The following is a 19,598-nucleotide window of genomic DNA, read 5'->3' as shown; positions in this document are numbered from 1 at the left end:
ATAAGAACATTATCAGTCTTCGTATATTAAGCATACATATTAAGCACATCCCCATGCATACCACCAACAAGAAGGATGTTACAGCCTGTAACTTAATAACAGTTTTCTGATCTGATCTGATCCATGGTGATGTCACTGGATGCTTTTGATTCCTTTCCTTTATATCTCTCAATGTGAGGGAGAGGTCACACCTCTTCATCATGTATGCCCTTTGGCAAGAGACACACCCTTTCACCATTAGCACCCTTTGAAAGAGTGCAGCCCTTCATTATTTATGCCCTTTGAAAGGGACACAACTTTTCACAATCAAATCTGCACTTCTGATTCCCAAATTATCCCCCCCTTTAAATGAGTTATCTTCTCCCTTTTATATCTCATATTTGGGGGAGTCGCAATGTACTATCCCTTGGCTAATCTGACCCTGTTTCGCTTATTTGAACCCCAAGGAATATTGTCAAACACTTGGCATACAATGTTTGAAGCCGCTGTGGTGAATTCTTTATTTGTCTTCTTTGGGTTTGTAGGCTGCAAATGAAGTTATGGAAAGCTTCTAACAATGCAAAGTTGTTATAGAAATGATATGCTAGCTGTTTTAGACCTTTACACACACATGTAATGACTGAAATTAACTAGTACAGCTAGTTGACATTAAGACAAACACTTGTCATGCATCCCAAAGTATACCTACAGCCATTAGGCATTTAAGCAAACAGTTGGCATGAAAGCTAAGTGGCTTATCAATGTTGAAAGTCACCATGAATGTGGAATATGCAACTTATATCTCCATTAAACATATGCAACCTCAAAGTATTTCATGATATAATCATAATAGCAAATGATGCAATGAAGTAATGATTTTCTAATACAATGACCATAGATAGAAAACCTAGAATTTCAATGGCTGCCTTGATATATTGGTTTGATTCTCCTCATATGCAAAGCCCTTGTCAAATATATATAGCTGTTCACCTTTCTAAATTCCCTTCTATAGAATTTGAACTATTGTAGCACATTGTTCATGCGCATTGTTCACGCGCACTGTTCATGACGCTGTAGCGCACTGTTCACGTGCACTGTTCACGACACTGTAGCAGCAAATAAACCCTCTGTATGATGTTCTTAGTCTGCCATATACATATGCCCTCAGCTATGCCAATAAATTTGAAAATAAATCTCCAATCAGCACAATGTCAACTTCTGGATGAAGCCAACCCTAGGAGCAACTTCAGATGAATATCTCACACCCTCAGATTGTTGATGCAATGAAGTCTTCACGTTCTTCAATGCCAATACTCTGGACAAGCTACAAAAACTCCAACTTCTTCTCCAAAGCCAAGAGACAAGTCTTCTCATCAAAAATAACAATGATCAATCCCCCTTCTCTTCTTTTCAAAAGCCTTATATATATTTCCCATGAAGGTTCGATTTTCTCCAATAAGGCATTAAATCAATTAATGATATTAAATGACATTTAATGATATAATATTTTCACTTTGTCATTTAATATTTCACCTTGGTAAAAGAGCCACAATTAATTAATTAAATGGTCCCCTTTAATGATACTTGGACGCTTAAGTTATAATATAAAATTATATTATAACTTAATAATATAAGCTCAAAACATTAATGTTTATTTAAACTAAATAAACATTAATATCTCCATTAATACTAAAAAAATTTTAACACCGTCTGAACTGGGAGCTGACATGATGAAGTTGCATATGACCATACCCCTTTACTAAAAGTAGAATGGGTCCATCTCTAACATCTCAAACTTACTATAAATAGTAAGTATAGCAAATGAAGTCCAAATGATACCAAACGAAAGCCAGATCGAAACACACTTAACTCTGGAGACGATACAAGCCTCGGGAGACCCTCTATCCATACTCATTAGCCTACGAGGGTCAGAATGATAGGCTAATCACCCAAAAACCATGTCAGATAAAATGGGGACATTACACACAATTTATCATTTCATACCTTTTGACCATTCATTAACTTTAATCAAATTTTTATTATATTTAATTATATTCATTTATATTTTAATTTAATTTTTATTTTTATTTTTTGTATCTTAATTTTATTATTATTATTTATATTGAATTATATTTCTAAGTGGGAACATTACAATCTCATTTTTGTTGAAGGAGTTAATCCCAATATTTTAGGCCATATTGTTTGTTCCTTTCTATTGAGTTTTCAACGACATTGAATGTTGAGGAGGATTTGAGTGTTGGCAACTAGCTATTTCCACTCCAACTGTACCAATACCTGCCATTGTCGTTGTACTATTCTGATTTCTCCTTTATGTCAAACCATATCAACAAAATATTGGGTCATAGCTATCTAGGAGCAATTGGGAGTCAATGTGAGGATGCATACCTTATCTATCCCAGCTGCCACTATGGGAATTGCAATTTTGAATATAAGTGTTGTTAATCCTTTGCTTGTTCTTGGACTGTACACTATGGGAATTTGTTGTAATTTCAGCCCTGCCACTATGGGAATTTGCTTGTTCATAGGAAAATATTTTTAGGTTCTGTTCAAATATGTTTGTAAGTGAATATTAATCATTATTGTAATAATCTGCAAGGCATTTCCCAAATTCTTTCTTTTCCAAGAACTTTCGTTGTAAAAGATCTTTAGATGGTAGTACCCCTGAATCCCATTTTATTTTTCTATTTTACTCTGCCTTGCATGATGTGAATCGGAATCGGGTGAATTAATCTGCCCTTTTGGCATTGATGCAACTTTGTTTGCATTCACTATCAGCCAATTTGACTAGAGCAATTCTATGATTGTTTTAAATTGTAAGTTGGTCGGCTTGTTGTCAACACTTTTCAATTATATTTCCTCTATCCTCGTTCTTCCTTCAAATGTTTTCACTCTGCCCCTTCTAGGAATTGGGTGATCATAAAGGGTAGAATTGAGTTGATTGAAAAAAATTATTGCCATTTGAGCTAACACCCTACAGGGTTATTACAAAGGTTAACTAATTAACTTACCTAACTGGAATATTTATTCTTTAATGCCAACATGCTTGAAAAAAAAAATGTTACTAATACCCAAACACCAAATGGCAAAACTAGAAAAAACTAAGGTGCCAATGTTTTCACTTTGCCCCTTCTAGGAATTGGGTGATCAAAAAGAGTAAAATTGAGTTGATTGCGAAAAATTATTGGGATTTGAGCTATCACCCTACAGGATTATTACAAAGGTTAACTAATTAACTTACCTAACTGGAATATTTATTCTTTAATGAATGAATCTAAATGAATATAGAATGTCAACATGCTTGAAAAAAAATGTTACTAATACCCAAACACCAAATGGCAAAGCTAGAAAAAACTAAGGTGCAAATGTAAACAATTAAGATGCAAAGATATGAAGACAAAGTGGCAAAGTGAAAACAATTAAAAAAAAAATTATAAAATTAAAAATTACTAGCAACTATGAAGACAAAGTAAACTATAAATAAAACTTGTGATAAATTTTAATTAATTAAACTTACTTGTGATAAAACTTTGATAGCGAGGGGTTGTAGGTTTTGGAAGCATGTGCCATGGAAGTACCACCAACTATGAGCATCCTTCTTCAATCTATGACAAAGAGCATCAACACTTAGACCATTTCCATTTGCAAATTCTATGAACTAATTTGTAGTAATATCTCGCAAATCATCATCAAGATAGAGTCTAAGGAATGTTGCCTTGTACCCATCAGACGCTTCTAAATCTCTCCATGGTGCAAGCCTTCTTGGTTGATCAAGGAATTGATTGCTATAGTACTTTGGTGTCAAGGCATAGGCAAGAAGATGCAAAGGAGTGATCATCTTATTCCACCTTTCTACAACAATTGCTTCCACTTGTTTGAAGAATTTCTCCTCGGGGTCTTTCTCTCTTGCATTTAGAATGCACTTCATTTTTTCAAACATTGAGTCAGTGTCATCATAAAATTCACCAAGGCAAGGCCTATCCATGTTGATATAGTGAATCATGCTCATAAGGGGTTCGGTGAAAACTAAGGAGATATGTCACAAGATCCCACCACGAGTCATCCAATATCCTGACCCTAATTCTTATTGTGCTCTCACTGTTGCTCTTCTTCCATATAGTCCAATTTAGGCTGATCACCATATTGCAAAGTGCCACTTTAACTTTCACAAGTTGTCTCAAGAGGTTTGTGTTTGATGCAAAACGGATCTCAGCAACCTATAACACAAATTAAAGCCAAAATGATTAAAAAATAAAACCAAACTTTAAAGAAGAATACACAATATAGCTTGCAAAATGAAATTATGATTTATGAACATTGAAAATAAAAACTTTAAAAATCAGAAAATGTAAAATTAAATTACTATTTCACTTACCTTCAATAGCTCCAAATTTGAAAAGGACATAAAAATCCCTTGAGACATGTGGTTTGTGATGAACATCTTGATGTCCTCAACCTCTGCATACACTTATTTGATCCATTCAATTTCATTCCCAATCTTTTGTAGCATAAGATTGAGTGAATGAACCACACAAGGTGTCGAAAAATGTGATGATAGCATTCCTCAACCAACAAACCAGCAGCTCTACATTTCTTGCATTGTCCATTATGACTTGAACAACATTGCAGGGTCCCACTGTCTCAATGGCGGAAATAAGAATATCTGCAATAAATTGGCCATCTTTTACTTGGCCCTCACAATCCACGTCTTTCAAAAACATTGCCCCTTTAGGGGACACCGCTATGACATTGATAAAGGGACAATTTTTAGAATCTTTCCACCCATCTGAAACAATTGATACACCTATCTCAGCCCATGAATCCCTTATGGGCTTCAATGCATCTTCAACCCCCTTCACCTCTCTTTCAAATAAGGTTCCACATACCTTCTCATAACATGGGCCCTTATATCCTCTTGGAGCTTCATTAACGCGTTTCAACATTTTCTTCCAATATGAAGAGCGAACAACATTGAAAGCCAACCCATTTGCATATATGCACCTTGCTACATCTTAGTCGGCAATGTCTCGACTCTCATTTTGAAATGCAGTTTCTAAAGGCCCCTTTGATCTTTTGTGTGTGATGGGTGCTTCACTTTGAGGCTCAGTTGTGGAAAAGAAGTGGTGGTTTTCTACTACAACAATGGGATTAGATGAGGGTTGCATTCCCTTGGTTTTTTCTGGAGTGGTTTGATTCAATCTACGGGCTTCTCTCTCTTTTGCTGCCTCATGCTCCCTAATATATTTCAACACCGTCTCATCTAGTGGCAAACCATCTTTTCTAGGATATTTTTTGATGCCTCTTCCTGGTATTCCATACAAATGGCCTATCACCCGAAAATATGAACTATTACATTCTTTACCACATCCTTGGCATTTCCAACGGAATCCCCCACCTCCTGGAAGCGGTCTTATAATGTCAACATGCTTCCATAGGGGAGAATTTGGATCATTTCTTTGTTTTGATTGTTCATTTGTGCCTATGGAGGAAGAGGTAGATGTCATTCTAGTTCCTATGGCAAGAAATAATATGAACACATTCAAAAACAAAAACAAAATAATGAAAAACAAATAATGTTTCATGTTTGACAATTTGTGAAACAAAAATAGTTGAAAAAAATGTTCAAAAACCTACCTCTTTCAGCCAATGGGAGCTTCTAAATGTGTGGAAATGATGCTGCAACACTTGTTGAAGCTTCAAAAATCAGTCTTCAACTCCTCCTATTTGATGTTGGAAGCCAAACTTTCTTCAACCTGCTAGCAAAAAACTGATGTTTGCGGCACAAATGAGGAGAAATGATCCAAGTTTATGTTTTAAAACTCACTTTTAGGGTTTTATTTTTATTTTTTAAGTGGCGGATTTGAAAAAAAAAATGAATTTTGCAAAAAAAAATTGACTTTTGGGCCGTCGGGCGTCCGGGTTCGACCTGGTCCGAACCAGCCCTCCCAATCATGGACCCTGGCAGGCAGACTGGACCGGACTGGTACCAAGGGCCTAGGGGGGCAAACCCTGCAGCTTAGTTACAAAGCATATGTCATCAGTCATATAGTTAGCATTTGTGGTAATGAATAACAATGATAGTTAAATTAAAACAACAATACTTGACACACAGACAAGCATATATCCACCAATGGCATAAGCAAAATACTTGTCAGCTTCAAACATGAAATTTTGCATGTAAAAAGCACCTCAGCCACAGCCATTTGATCTCATACTTTCATGTTTACAGAAAATTTGTATGCAAATAGCACAGTTGTCAAAATTAGTAAGCAAAAACTATCAAGAAAAAATAAGGAAAAAAGCATTCTTCATTGTCCAGTTTTCAGACAGAGTCATAATTTCACATTGAATACAATAGATAGTAAGGTTTTCATAAATCTTAACAAAACTAATTGTAAATAACTTGCCATGCAGAATGGAAATACACACTATGGTCACTACAATCTAGGAAAATATTGCAAAGAGCAGATTTTTCTTAACACGGTGACAGATAATTGAGAGAAAAGAGCAACACTTCTGGTCCACAATGAATAATTAGGTTTCCATAAATTTCGACAAAATATATTATAAATAAGTAGCTGTGCAGAATGGAAATGCACACTATGGTCACTACAATCTAGGAAATATTGCAAAGAGCAGATTTTCCTTAACACAAGGGTTATTTGACAGATAGTCAAGATGAAAGAGCAATACCTCTGGTGCCACATAATTTGGTGTTCCACAGGTAGTGTGCAAGAGTCCATCTTCCTGCATGTGTCAGTGTGATCAAGGATGAGAATTCCTCCCCAAAATCCAACCATGTAAACTCTAAACTAAGCCAGATTGAGCCTTTTGAACTTGCAGATGACACTAGAAAAAAAAAATCACCCTCAGTTGTTGAGGCAAAGCACTTAATCCAAAATCTGAGATTTTCAGGTTTCCTTGAGAATCCAAGAGAAGATTTTCAGGCTGCAAAACAAACTCCAAATTGCGCCATGAATATTTTCATGAGCTGTTAAGGCATAATTAATTAAAAATGTAACATCAGACACATTTACTTGCAGTATGAAAATGTTAAGCACCTTCAAATCCCTATGGTAAACACCCTTACTATGACAATAATCAATGGCATCAATAAGTTGCTGGAAATATGTCCGTGATTCATTTTCACTAAGTCGTTGTTGATGGACCTGTAATAGCAATAAAGATGGCTGTCAGTAAAACAAAAGGCAATGTGATTGTATCAAAAGAAACAATTTGGTCAACAGAGGTAAGTCAGTCTACAAATAGATGGTATAGCTAGGTAGGACAGAAGATACCCATGCCTGATAAAACCAAAGCAAGTACAAACCAATTAAAGTGCCATAACTTTAACATTTGTAATATTTAATCATTTCTGATTTCTGGACCATAAGCAAACAATATGTTGATCAAATAATGTGGAAAAGGGGTCAAGAAGAGTGAAAAGGTGTTGGTGTGATATTGAACCTACTAATAAGCTTACTTAGGATATTAAGAATATTTATTTATTCTCATCTAGGTAGCAAATAATGACATGTTCACCTTGAATGGTAGTCAAGTGCCACCTCTATTTGGTCAAGGCCACTTCTATCATACTCATATTGAGTTAACCAATCCACTAATTGGCAGTTCGAACTGTTACCCTCAATTAGACTAAGTTAACTCATCTCCTCATTCGGAGTGATTGTGAGTTAAAATCATGGCCTGTAGACTTTGTATTGTATCTTTTCATATTCTATATATTGTAATAGTTGTTATTCACATATTACATCATTTGTTTGTTTTCTTGTAGCTTTTTAACTTTTCCCCTCTAACCTAGATCTTGGCTCATCTGATTGGATTCTCACTGAATCTTACATGGTATCAAAGCCCCAAGGTGATTTGGAGCTTGTTCCTATCCACCAAGGATCAAGGGTTTCAAGATTGAAACTTTGGTGGAGATATCAGCTTTTGGTGCTTCCTAGTTTGAAACCAACTATGTCGTTGTGTTGATGTAATGTCCCCATTTTTTATGCCAAGTTGTTTTGTGAGTGTTGGCCAGTTTCCGGGATTTTTCGTTAAGTTTCCAAGTGAGCTGAGAGAACTCCAAATTTCTTGGAGAGATCGATTTAGGTTTTTCTTGGCTTCCTGTGGTGATTAGTTGATGCTCTAGTTTGTTGCGACACGCTTTGTAGCATTTTTGGCCTTCTGGGTTGTTCTACACAATTCTTGGACACGGCTATTTTTAGAAAGTCCCCATTTTGGCACCTAGTATCATTCTTCTACATCAGGCACTTCTTGGCATGATAAGTTTCAGTTTTTGATGCCTTGGTGGTGCTTCCTGTAATGTGTTTGGGATTATTTAAACTATTACACTAAAGTTATAAAGTTAACGTTATAATATTTACTTTAATGTTTTAATTTTTAATAAAGTGGCATTATGTCCCCCCAAGTGGATGCCTAGGAAAAAGGGGCACTTGGTCATAAGTTGTTTTTAAAATATCCAAAAAGGCTATTAGAGGGAAAATGAATATTTTTTAATTTAAAATTGTTCTTTTTCCCTCAACTCTATATAAGGGGGATTTTGGCTTTCATTTGGATTATTGAAGAATGCACACATGACAAGATGATGTCGAAGTGAACAGTGAGTTCTTCCAAGGATTGTTAGAGGACAAAAATCCTCATCAAATTATTAGTTTCGGTGGTGAAAGATCCTCCCTAGCTGTTAGAGTGATTTCACACAAGAATCACATTGCTTTTAAAGAGTTTGGAATTTGGGATTTCAAGAAAGTAAAACTAAATGAAAATGTTCAATGTATTTTGAAAGCAGAATTTTTGGGTTGGTATTTTGAGGGTCATTGCAGAGGTTTTTTTTGGGGGTGTTTGAAGATGATACAGGTTTTCCCAATGCTGGCCATACGACAATAATTGTTTCTGAAGCCCTAGCAAGGCAGTACTTCCATTGCTTGCTCATGGGTTTGTTACCATAGGCCGCAAATAGCAGACTTGGTTAGAGACATTCGCCTTGAGTCTAGATGACACGTTTATGAGTGGATTTTGAAGGTTGGCTACAGGTATTAATTTGTGAAGGGAACCGTACCATCAAAAGACAAGCTTATGGCACCTGGTGTGAGTTTCTGAGGTCTGGCCGCCTGAGTTTTAAGGATTTTCTCCTGGCCAAAGGTAACATCTAGCAACTTGGCAACCATTGCAACCAATTTCAGGTTGGACAAACACTTTTTGAAGGAGATAAGAATTGATTTCAGAGTTTCCCCTGCCTCTACTGCCCAAATTTATGTTCTGTACGTGACTGAAGCCAAAAAAAGGGTCCATTACCTGCAATTTTCTTTAACAGCAAATATTGATGAATCAGACCTGCTACAGTTCTTCTATCAGCTTATACTGTGATCTGGGTGTCCTTACTTGATGATATGTGGCGCCAAGGTTCCTGAGAAGAAATTAGGACAGTTCTGTGGTGTTTTGGGGGTGATTTGGAGGAGATTATTGGGGCCATATATATCAGTAGAGTTGCTAATTGGACTGTTGTTGGGTTCTTCCAGACCTGCAACATGTTTGACAGTGTTAGAATGCTTGGGAGTCAATGACGTGATGATGGAAGAGTTATATCAGCTTACGATCTTGATTGTTGTCTTGGCTACATTGTGGGTGCATTAGCTGGACACTACTTTCAAGCTGTTCTGTACATTGCAGTGTGTTCATATGTCTTTTACAGACCTGCAATGCCTCACTTGGTTCATCTGAGCAAGGTAAATCATTACCATTCTTATTGGAGTTGGATTTGGTATGGTAGACAAACATAGGTAGTGCATTAATTCAATGCCATTGTATCAGCTCTTAAACAACTCTGTTAAATATATATTAGATTTTAATGACAAAAGTATAATCTATGTTAGTAAGTTTCTATTATATTCTTCTTATTGACAATTTTTCAAAGAAAAAAGGGGGGTGGTTGTTACACTCTAGGTGACAAAAATTTGTCAAATTCAGAGTGAGCTAACTGGAGACAATAAAATATAGGCCGCAAGCAGACAGACCAAAATCAAATGGATTGTACTCTCTATGCAAGTGTACTATGTTTGCATCTTTGTAAGAGGATTTATGCTTGCACAACAAACATCATCTATTCACACAGAGTTATCAAAAATTTGTTTTTGATAAGAGGGCAAATATTTTAATAAAATTTTATAAAGTAGTTTGAAGTACTTTGGGGTAGGCATACTATATTGTACCCCTACGGCCCTCATACTAATATGTGCAAGAAGAATTTATTTTGTTCGATGTCACCATTTGGTGCAAGCCCCCCTTCTATTTCCGTCGCCCATTGTTTTGAGAACAATGGCCTTTTTGTACACTATCATTGCCTTTAGATTGGTTGGCAAACTTACATTGACAGGCCTTTTTTTAGTTTGCAGCCTCACTAAAGTCATAGACCCCTATCATCACATCCATAGGATTTTGGAGGTCGCAAGACCCCTGAATACGATGCCCGCATGGCCTCAAGACTTGTTGAAGCCCTTCAAACAATCCACAGCCTATGGAATTGCAGGCCTACATGGCCACTTGCTATCATAGACCCTCTCTACACAGCTATGGGCTACCTACATGGCATATACTATCAAGTCCTTCAAACAAATTTGTCACCACTCCCTACCAATCTCTTTTTATTTACAAGTTTCCCTAAATTTGGTAGTGTTGGTGTCTGTTTTATCATCTACCAAACATTAGGATAGGATACCCGAAGGTGTTCTATCCTCTCCTGAAAAATCACTACTGATTCCAAGGTCTATATGTGCGAACAAGCGACTTTCGTGGAATAGCTTCTTGGGTAGTGTATGCTGAAATTTCAAGGGGGGCTTACGTTTGACAAGTATCTTGAACTGCTGGACTTAGATGGATTTAGCAATTTTAGGCTCTTCTTCTTTTTGGGGGGGGAATTTTTTGGGATTTAGACTTTCAAAAGAAATGGAAAAAGGGAGATAGGGTTCAGGAAGACTAATCTAATCCTACGAATTTTGGAGACGGTATCAACTAGGTGCTTTCGAGAAACCAAACCTTGCTTCGCCACACTAGGGACAACTACACAAGGCCGGTGCAATCTTCAATGGGTTGTGCTTATGATCGAGATGTTGGGATGCACAGGGGATGGGCTCAGACTAACTTTGCACGGTAGAATGGAAATCATCCAATTACCAAAAGTATGAGCGGAAATACACCATCAATTGATACTTATCAAATCCTTCATTCAAATTAACAACAATGAAAGCAAATCTAAATTATTTCTAACTAAGTGTTGAGGCAATTGAAACCATGCAAATCATTCAAATAATAGAGATTACAAAGCAACGCACATGCAATATATTATCTGGAAATGACCTTAAGCAACAATACATCAAAAACCTCACCCTTTTCAAATGAGAGGAGGCAACCTTATATAGTTTCTCAAAAATAAATGAATGGCCGAGATCAAACAGTGATCAAGGGCCAAGATTGAAAGTCCTAAACCCTAATTAGGGTTTCCCGAAATACTATCAGTTCAAGCAAATGAAAGAGTGACAAGTGGCGCAGCTACTAATTTTACTGAGGTGAGTGGCCACTTTCCTCTTTCAGAGATTCAACGTATCTGGACACCACGAGCTTGGCCTCCTCCATGGTGACACTTGGCAAACCGCCAATCTAGAAGTCGATGAGATCCACATCGTCGATGCATGTGGCAAGGATGCCTTCCCACTCCACTGCTTGGGTGAGGAAGTTGTCATCGATGGAGAGGAAGTTTGCAATCTTTGAAAAATCGCCTTTGTTAATCATCCCTGAATCTCGGAAGAAGCTTGCCTGAATCCTGGCTCTCAGGTTTTCTGCTTGTAAATGCTTCTCCCTTAGGCTTTCCTTCTGCCAGATCTCTGACACCACACGGAATACCTTGCCCAAGATCTCTCTAACCTTTGCCTCTGTCTCAAAACACTTGGTCTCGGATTTCTTCAAAACCTCAATCCGAGTGACCAAAGCATAGTACCACGTGCCGAAGTCATACCTGTCTCCTGTCTGTATGATGCCTGCATCCACTAAGCTCTTCTTTGACATGCCTCGGATAACCTTCAGGTGAGGGAGTATTTCATTCTGAATTTCATCCACTTCTTCCCAATTGGATGCTAGATCCTGGATACGATCGATCAACAAAGAAGTTGCCTCATGTGTTGATACTAAGTTTTCTACCAGGGTGTCAGCACGTATCACAGCGTCTGAAATCCACTCCTTTTCTTGAGTGTATGATCCCTTCATATCATCATAGTCCTTCATGGATCCCTGCTGAAGAGGCTGTGGTGGAGTAGCCGGGACTTCATGGTTGAGCGGGCTGGTAAGATGGAGAACATACTTCTTCCACTGCTGGTTCTCTTCTTCCACTTTCTTCCTCTTTTCTTTTTCATGAGCTAGCCTCGTCTTTAGAACGTTGCAGGAGTCATCAAAATATTGGATCTCCTAGTCCTGGGTAGGCTTACCCATCTCTATGGTGGTAATCTTGTAATCATCTGCGGTGACATTGTCTCTAGTCTTCCCTTCTTTGGGCACTACTATCTGGACTGTCCTGAATCTGGCACTGTCTCTCTGAATCAGGGAGAACTTCCTGGCTGGTTTGGGCGGTTTAGCTATAGCGGGTTCATTCACCTTCTCCAGGAATGTTGCGATAACCTCCTCGGTTGAGTGGGCATCCTTGGGAACCTTGGCCTTTATCCTTGCTCTCAGCCAATCAGGAATGGTTGATTGTTCTACAGTGTTCCGATCAAACTCATCATCTGCTTCTCCTGGGGTTCGCTGGTATGCCATCCAAGAAGATTGTAGGGGCTTCAATTTGCCCCCTGTCTGGAGTTCGGAAGACCTTCTCCACCACTTCCTCAACTAGCTGGGAAAGCACTCTTACTTCATCATCAATCACATAAATGTTCATCTCTTGCTCCCCAATTGTACTTTGATCAGGCGCAATGGAAGCAGCACTTAGGATGGAGTGACTTTCGCTGGATTCTCTTCTCTCACCTAGAGCCCTTTTCCCTGTGACCTTTGTGGAGCTTCCACCCAACTCCTTTCTCTTTCAAGATCCAACACTTTCTGGATTCCGAGCATCACCGGCGGAGGTACAAGGATGGATGGGCAGAGTATCATCTACTCCCATTAATTCATAAGTTAGAACCACGCCTCTAGCCTTCAACTGTTTTGTCTTTTCAGACGCCCACCACCTTGAGTACTCAACCACCGACCTCATGAGGTCTGCTAGATCTGATTTTTCTCCCTCTGTCCAATCTATCAAGACTAAAGGTTCATTCTTCATCCTCTCAAAACCCGGTTGCTGAAGTTCTAGGCTTTCTTCCACCTGATCGGCAACTTTGAACACTTTCGTTGCTCTCACCATACTTAAAGGAATTCTTGACCAGAACCTCTTCCGGATCTCGAAACTATCAGCTGCATTAGCCCAGTAGTCTTCCAGATCCAGTCTGTGCTCAAACGTTGTCCCTTCGATCTTCTTTATCCTATGGAATGGATCGAAATCTTTTCTTGCCTTGTATTGGTAGAAGGGATACCAAGCCAGTTCTTTCTCAGCAGTAGTTGCAGCCTGTGATGATGGACATGTTTCCAGCCCAAATTGTAAGTGAGGATGTCCCTGCCTTCTTCTGCTTATCCCTTTGAATCACTATATACTCCTCCAATTGTCTCACAACCTCGAGCAACACCACTCAGTTGGTAGGGTAAGCTGGAAGCTTGTATGGAGGCCCAGAGAATCTCTGAATTCGGAGGTAAGTGAACTTTGGATATTGGATGTACCAACACCCGAACCAACCGATGAAGTCCATAGACTCTTGAGAGAGCCCCTGGTGCAGGCCACCTTGAAGGGTCCGGGTAATGTGCATCGAGAAGGTATCATTCACCCTTTTGAAATGGAACTTCTCCTCCATATGGAGCTGGGGATAGCAATCATATACCGGAAATTGGTTCTCCTTGTTCCCAACTTCTCTACAAGTGAGACCTTTGTACCTGTAGGTCCTGGCTAAAGAATAGAACAAGTAAGAACTCATGAAGAAAGTCCTATTCGCCTCCAGATTCCTTAGCTGGCTGACTAGGTTGTCGCTGATCATACAGGCCCAGTCTATCATTTTTACTCCATTGATTATTTCATTAATGAAATAATACATCCAGAGTTCCAATGGAGCTCCCTGAGGATTTCCTATTATTCTATTGAGCAAGACAATCATGTCCCCAATGTCCTCCTTGAAGTATGCTCGCACTAGGCTCTGTCTCTGGAGTTTGGAGGCGCCCTTCCTCGGCTTGTCTAGCCAGGAATGATTAACTATGGCATCATATTCTTCCAGGTGATCGTAGTACAGACTGTCAGCTTCGTCCTTGGTCATATATACTGCGTTGTGGTACTCAGGGATCCTGAAGGCCTCTCTGATGGCCTCATCGCTAACATTCGCCAACACTCTTCCATCAGGTGCAACAATATCCTTACTGATGGGGTTGTAGTGTTTGGCACATTCAACTACTAGTTCATTGCACTGCATGGTGGGGAGGAAGCCGGCAGCGTGCACGATACCACTCTTCATCATTTTTCGCGCATTGGTGGTAGGCACAAGGTTGTCCAGACCAAACATTCGCTTCTTAAACTCCCTCAGATTGATGTGTCCGAGGTTGGTGTCGCTGATGTTCTTCCACTTGGAAGTCATCCTCGACTCTGGAGGAGCATCTTTATCTACCTGGAACTTCATGGTGCTTAAGACCTATAGATGAATGATGAAAACTTTAAGTTAGAAAATTCCTGCAAAATTTCGAAAAAAAATGACGGGGCCGCGAAATGGCTAAGTGTTTGAAAATTTTCCATTTTTCACTCTCATACTTAGCCACAAAAATTGAATTTTCACCTCCAAACCCTCAGCCTTGAGGTCGGTTGAAGTCACCATCAAGTGTTAAAATTTTCAAAAAAAATTCATACTTAGCCAAAAAAAAAAAATTATTTTCTTTCTCCAAAATTTTCGAAAAAATCATTTATTAAATTATGGAAAATATTCAGAAAATTCACAATTTTAATTTCACCTCTGACTTGGATAGGAGTAAGGCTAGACTTTTCTCCAAAATATTGAGAAAATTCAGAAAAGATGCCTTTCTCCAGAAATCTGTAAGCCTTCTGCCAAAATTATTATCCCACTTCCAGCAATATCTAGAATTTCCTCCAGATGATCTTCAAACTGACATACTTTGCTAAGCTCTCCTTAGTAATTTTGAACTTCTTGGTGTAATAATGAATTTGATAATGAAGTATTTGTAGACAAGGCTTAAGCAAAACCCCTAAAATCATCCAACTCATACTTCTAATTCTAAAAAAAAAACTTTCCATTTTGATTTAAGTTTGAAGATATTCATCAATCCTCCAATATTCCCTTTCAAAAAAAACTTTCTATTTTGAATTAATATCTCAATAATTTTTTAATATTCCCTCAATATTCTCAAAAAAACTTTCCATTTTGGATTTATTTTGAGGATTTTTTTTTTATTTAGATATTTCTTCATTTTGGATTTAATTTTGAAATCTCTGTGGATTTTGTGACATCATGTTGACTTTGTTTGACCTTCCATGTGTAGGTTGATTTTTCGAATTTTATCTCCATCTTCAAATTTTGGCGGACTTTGGATACCTCTCCAAGGTATGGTGGACTTTGGTCATCTCTCTCCCACCTTGGGCGGACTTTGGTGACCTCTCCTCAGGACCCTCCTTGAAGTATGGCGGACTTTAGGCATCTCTCCTAGGTATGGCGGACTTTGGAGGTTGCTCCCTACCCTTGGCAAGCTTGGGCGGACTTTGGAGTAGGCACCTTCAAGGTTTCCATCATCCTTGCGGACTTTGGCTATGACACCCATGGCCTCCAAACTCATGGCGGACTTTGGACTTAGCACCCATGTGACCCCCCAAACTTTGGCGGACTTGGGAGAGTGCTCCTCCTTGGGCGGACTTTGGCGTTAGCTCCTTCATGGCCCCTCTTCTTGCTTGGGCGGACTTTAGGCTACACTCCCACCTTGAGCGGACTTTGGAGACACCTCCTAGGGCGGACTTTAGGCATCCCTCCTCTCGGGCGGACTTCTAGCGCTTCTCCTCATTGGGCGGACTTTGGAGAGTGCTCCCACATGCTTGGGCGGACTTTGGTCACTCCTCCTCCTTAGCCTCCAACCTTGGCGGATTTTAAACTTGGCACCTCCTACCTTGCTCTCTTACTTTGGCGGACTTGGGAGAGGGCTCCATCATGACCCCCATTGTTGATATTATTTGGCTAAGGCATGGGGCGGACTTGGAAGGTCCCTCTTCCAGACTCTCCTAAGGCATCCTTTACCTTGACGGACTTTGGTGTTGACTGCTCCATGGCCTCTCTAGGTGGGGCGGACTTTGGAGTAGGCACCTTCAAGGCCTCCATCATCTTGGTGGACTTTGGCTATGACACCCATGGCCTCCAAACTCATGGCGGACTTTGGGCTTAGCACCCATGTGACCGCCCAAACTTTGGCGGACTTGGGAGAGTGCTCCTCCTCTTGCTTGGGCGGACTTTGGTGGTGCTGGCCATCATGGCCTCTTCAGCACATGGCGGACTTCTGGCTTGGCACCCATGTGACCCCCAAAGGCATGGCGGACTTTGAGGTGAGCACCCAGGTGACCTCCCAAAACATGGCGGACTTCACGGTGAGCACCCACACAGCCTTCTAAGGCATGGCGGACTTCAGGCAAGGCTCCTTCATGGCCTCTCTTGCATCGTGGTGGGGTTTGAACCTGCAAAAATATTTCAAAAACCTTTGTTAGCCAAACTTAGCATAATTTTCAAAGAAATTTCAAAATTTCACAGTTTAATCTAATTTAACCGGATTAACTTGAAATTTGAAATCCATGCTTAGGTGGATCATCTGAAGCAGCAAAAAGCCTAAAATCTAGGGATTTAGCTTTTTAGATCGAAACTTGGAATTTTCAAGTTCCGGTCGAAGCTGGTCAATAGTACAAGTGTAAACCCTAGGTTTGCATCCCGGAAAAAGCAAAAAGCCTAAAATCTAGGGATTCAGCTTTTTTAGGTCAAAACTTGGAATTTTCAAGTTCCGGTCATAGTTGGTCAGTAGTACAAGTGTAAACCCTAGGTTTGCATCCCGGAAAAAGCAAAAAGCCTAAAATCTAGGGATTCAGCTTTTTAGGTCGAAACTTGGATTTTTCGAGTTCCGGTCGAAGCTGGTCGGTAGTACAAGTGTAAACCCTAGGTTTGCATCCCGAAAAAGCAAAAAGCAGACATCCCTAAAAAATAGGAAAAATTTTCTAAAAATAGCCACACCAGGGATCGGGCTAAAAAGGCCAAAAACGAAACTTCCTAAAAAATAGGAAAAAGCAAAAAAGCAAACTTTCTAAAAATAGAAAGTTGTCCAAATTCGTCCAAATCAATTGCGATCTTCGTCCTTTGGCCTCTCTAAGCACTCTGGTGGTGTTCACACTTCAAAATCACATAACTTGCAAAAACTAACTTTCAATTGTCAAGGCCTGGAATGCCCTGAACTGGACAAGGCTTGGTGAAACTGCAGCAAAAGGTCACAGGACGCTAACAAAAACCCTAGAAAGCAGGAAAAGAGAGGGTCCCCATTTGCAAAGGGGCGATGTGTGAAAAAGGTCACAACAGGTAGCAGTTACCGAACTTGACAATTCCATGAATTTAGCAATTTCCTCGACATATGGCAACTTCTCTAGGTTTAGCAAAGGTCTCTACATGTAGAAAAGCTTTTAGCAAGTTATCTAAATTTGGTGGATTTTGCCAAATCTGGTGGAGGTTTTTAATTTTGGCTACACTACTAAATTTGATTGTGGTTATGTTGCCTTTGTAAGCACTTGGCATGGAAATAGATGTAATGACCCCTTTTCTAATATTTTACGGATTTTGTGATTTTTTTGTATTCTCTGGTTTATGTAAACTGAAATAAATATGGAATGCAGTACAGCACTATTGAACTTCATTAATCATTTATCATTTTTGTATTTGACAACATCTCAAAGCTCTTCCAAAATGAAAACAAAATATTGAAATGATATTTACTAATAAACTTGAACAGAAATAACCATGGCATTAAGGGGCAATATTTACTGATAAACTCCAACAGAAATAACCATGGTATTAAGGGGCTGTAAGCTACATATAAATTCAGCAAATGATATTTGGAACATAGCATGTTGGTACAGCCACTATAGGAGGAGAGTAGGGTGGCAGCTCAATATAAACTTAACCGTTTTGAATAGGCTATAGTTGCCACAAGTCATGGTACAGAAGCTTCTATCAAATATTTCCGAAGTAATAAGTCATGCCCCCCTTTTGGATGTGTATAGCAGACAAAGTTCCCAATATAATATCCTCAAAAATTTACATCATCCGTTCTCAAGCAATGATATATGCAACAAAAATGATACAACTGCCTTCAATAAGGTATTGCAATAATTTATATCGGTACAGCCAGTAATAACAACAGCATAAAGTGGTATGGCTAAACCAACAATGGTATGGCCAATACAATATTAAAAGGTTGCCACTGAGTATCAAATAAAATATAATACTTTGAACAGACTCGTGTGGGTTGTGCCAAATGATGTTTCTAAATCTCTTGGCATACGCTCATTGTATACCTCCAATGATTATAGAGACAGAACTACTTTGTGGAATTGGATGGTGGACAACCTCCCAAGAGTTCCATGGCTGTGTACTGGGGACTTCAATAAGATTGAAAATAAACATGATAAGAAGGGAGGCAGAGACTCCATTTGGAAAGGTGATGAATTGTTCTTCTAGTCCAGGGTGAAGAGATCTCTCAATCTGGTCGATCCCCTTGAAAGGTGAAGGACTGCCTCCTCCTCTATTTGGTATACTTGGTGCAACAATCAGTCCATGGACTAGGGGTCTACTCTACGCTGGACAGGTTTTATGGAAACAAAGAACACATCTCTTTCACTGGCAATAATGATAGTGCTCTAGTTTCAGTTCACCCCACTTCCATGTGTGATCACTCTCCCATTGAAACCTCCATATGTGTAGACCTTTCTCCATCCTTGGCCTCTCACCCTCACCCCTCTCTTTTTAAACTGAACTCTTCCCTGCTTAATGATCAGGATTGTTTGGGAGCTATTAGAACTGCTTCTTTATTGTCTAAAATTGTGATCTGTAACCTCAGCCCTATTAAAAAGTGAGAGAGTTTGACCTCAGTCTAGAGGAATCTGTTTGGTATCGTTGGAAAGAAGATTTTCAAAAGACAGAAATAAGATTGAACCTCTTCTTCATCACAAACTTCTAATAATTGAGAGCCAAATACAGTATTCAAGCCTAAACATTCATGTAGAGACTATGTTAATCAAAACAAGGGCAATCCTTAGGAAGATTCAAAACTATAAGTTCCAAGGACAAAAAGTCAAATCTAGAATGAACTGGCTAAAAGAAGGAGATAGAGGTTCAAAGTATTTCTTTAATCTGATTACATACAAGCAAAATAAAGATGCAATTGGTCCTATTGACTTTAATGGGGAGGTTTCAAAAGACCCTGCAGTCATGAAACAAGCCTTCCAC

The 19,598-nt window shown here is 39.1% G+C and overlaps 1 protein-coding gene across 3 annotated transcripts in view; it reads right to left on the bottom strand.

Moving 5' to 3' along the window:
* Window positions 1–19,598, bottom strand: part of LOC131041402 (CBL-interacting protein kinase 8) — a 135,357-nt gene that overhangs the window by 67,438 nt on the left and 48,321 nt on the right. For 2 of the 3 annotated variants that reach the window (XM_057974470.2, XM_057974469.2), the window contains exons 4-6: window positions 7,059–7,166; window positions 6,865–6,945; window positions 6,691–6,744 (exon numbers count right to left, since the gene is read on the bottom strand). In XM_057974470.2, the coding sequence (XP_057830453.2) occupies window positions 6,691–6,744; window positions 6,865–6,945; window positions 7,059–7,166 (243 nt within the window). Of the gene's footprint in view, window positions 1–3,514; window positions 3,603–3,719; window positions 4,215–6,690; window positions 6,745–6,864; window positions 6,946–7,058; window positions 7,167–19,598 lie in introns of those variants that run through there. The other variant, XM_057974471.2, reaches the window with a different exon arrangement.

The sequence above is a fragment of the Cryptomeria japonica genome, chromosome 11, assembly GCF_030272615.1.
Source record: "Cryptomeria japonica chromosome 11, Sugi_1.0, whole genome shotgun sequence".
In the NCBI taxonomy this organism is placed as follows: domain Eukaryota; kingdom Viridiplantae; phylum Streptophyta; class Pinopsida; order Cupressales; family Cupressaceae; genus Cryptomeria; species Cryptomeria japonica.
This window is presented reverse-complemented; position numbering and strand designations above follow the sequence as displayed.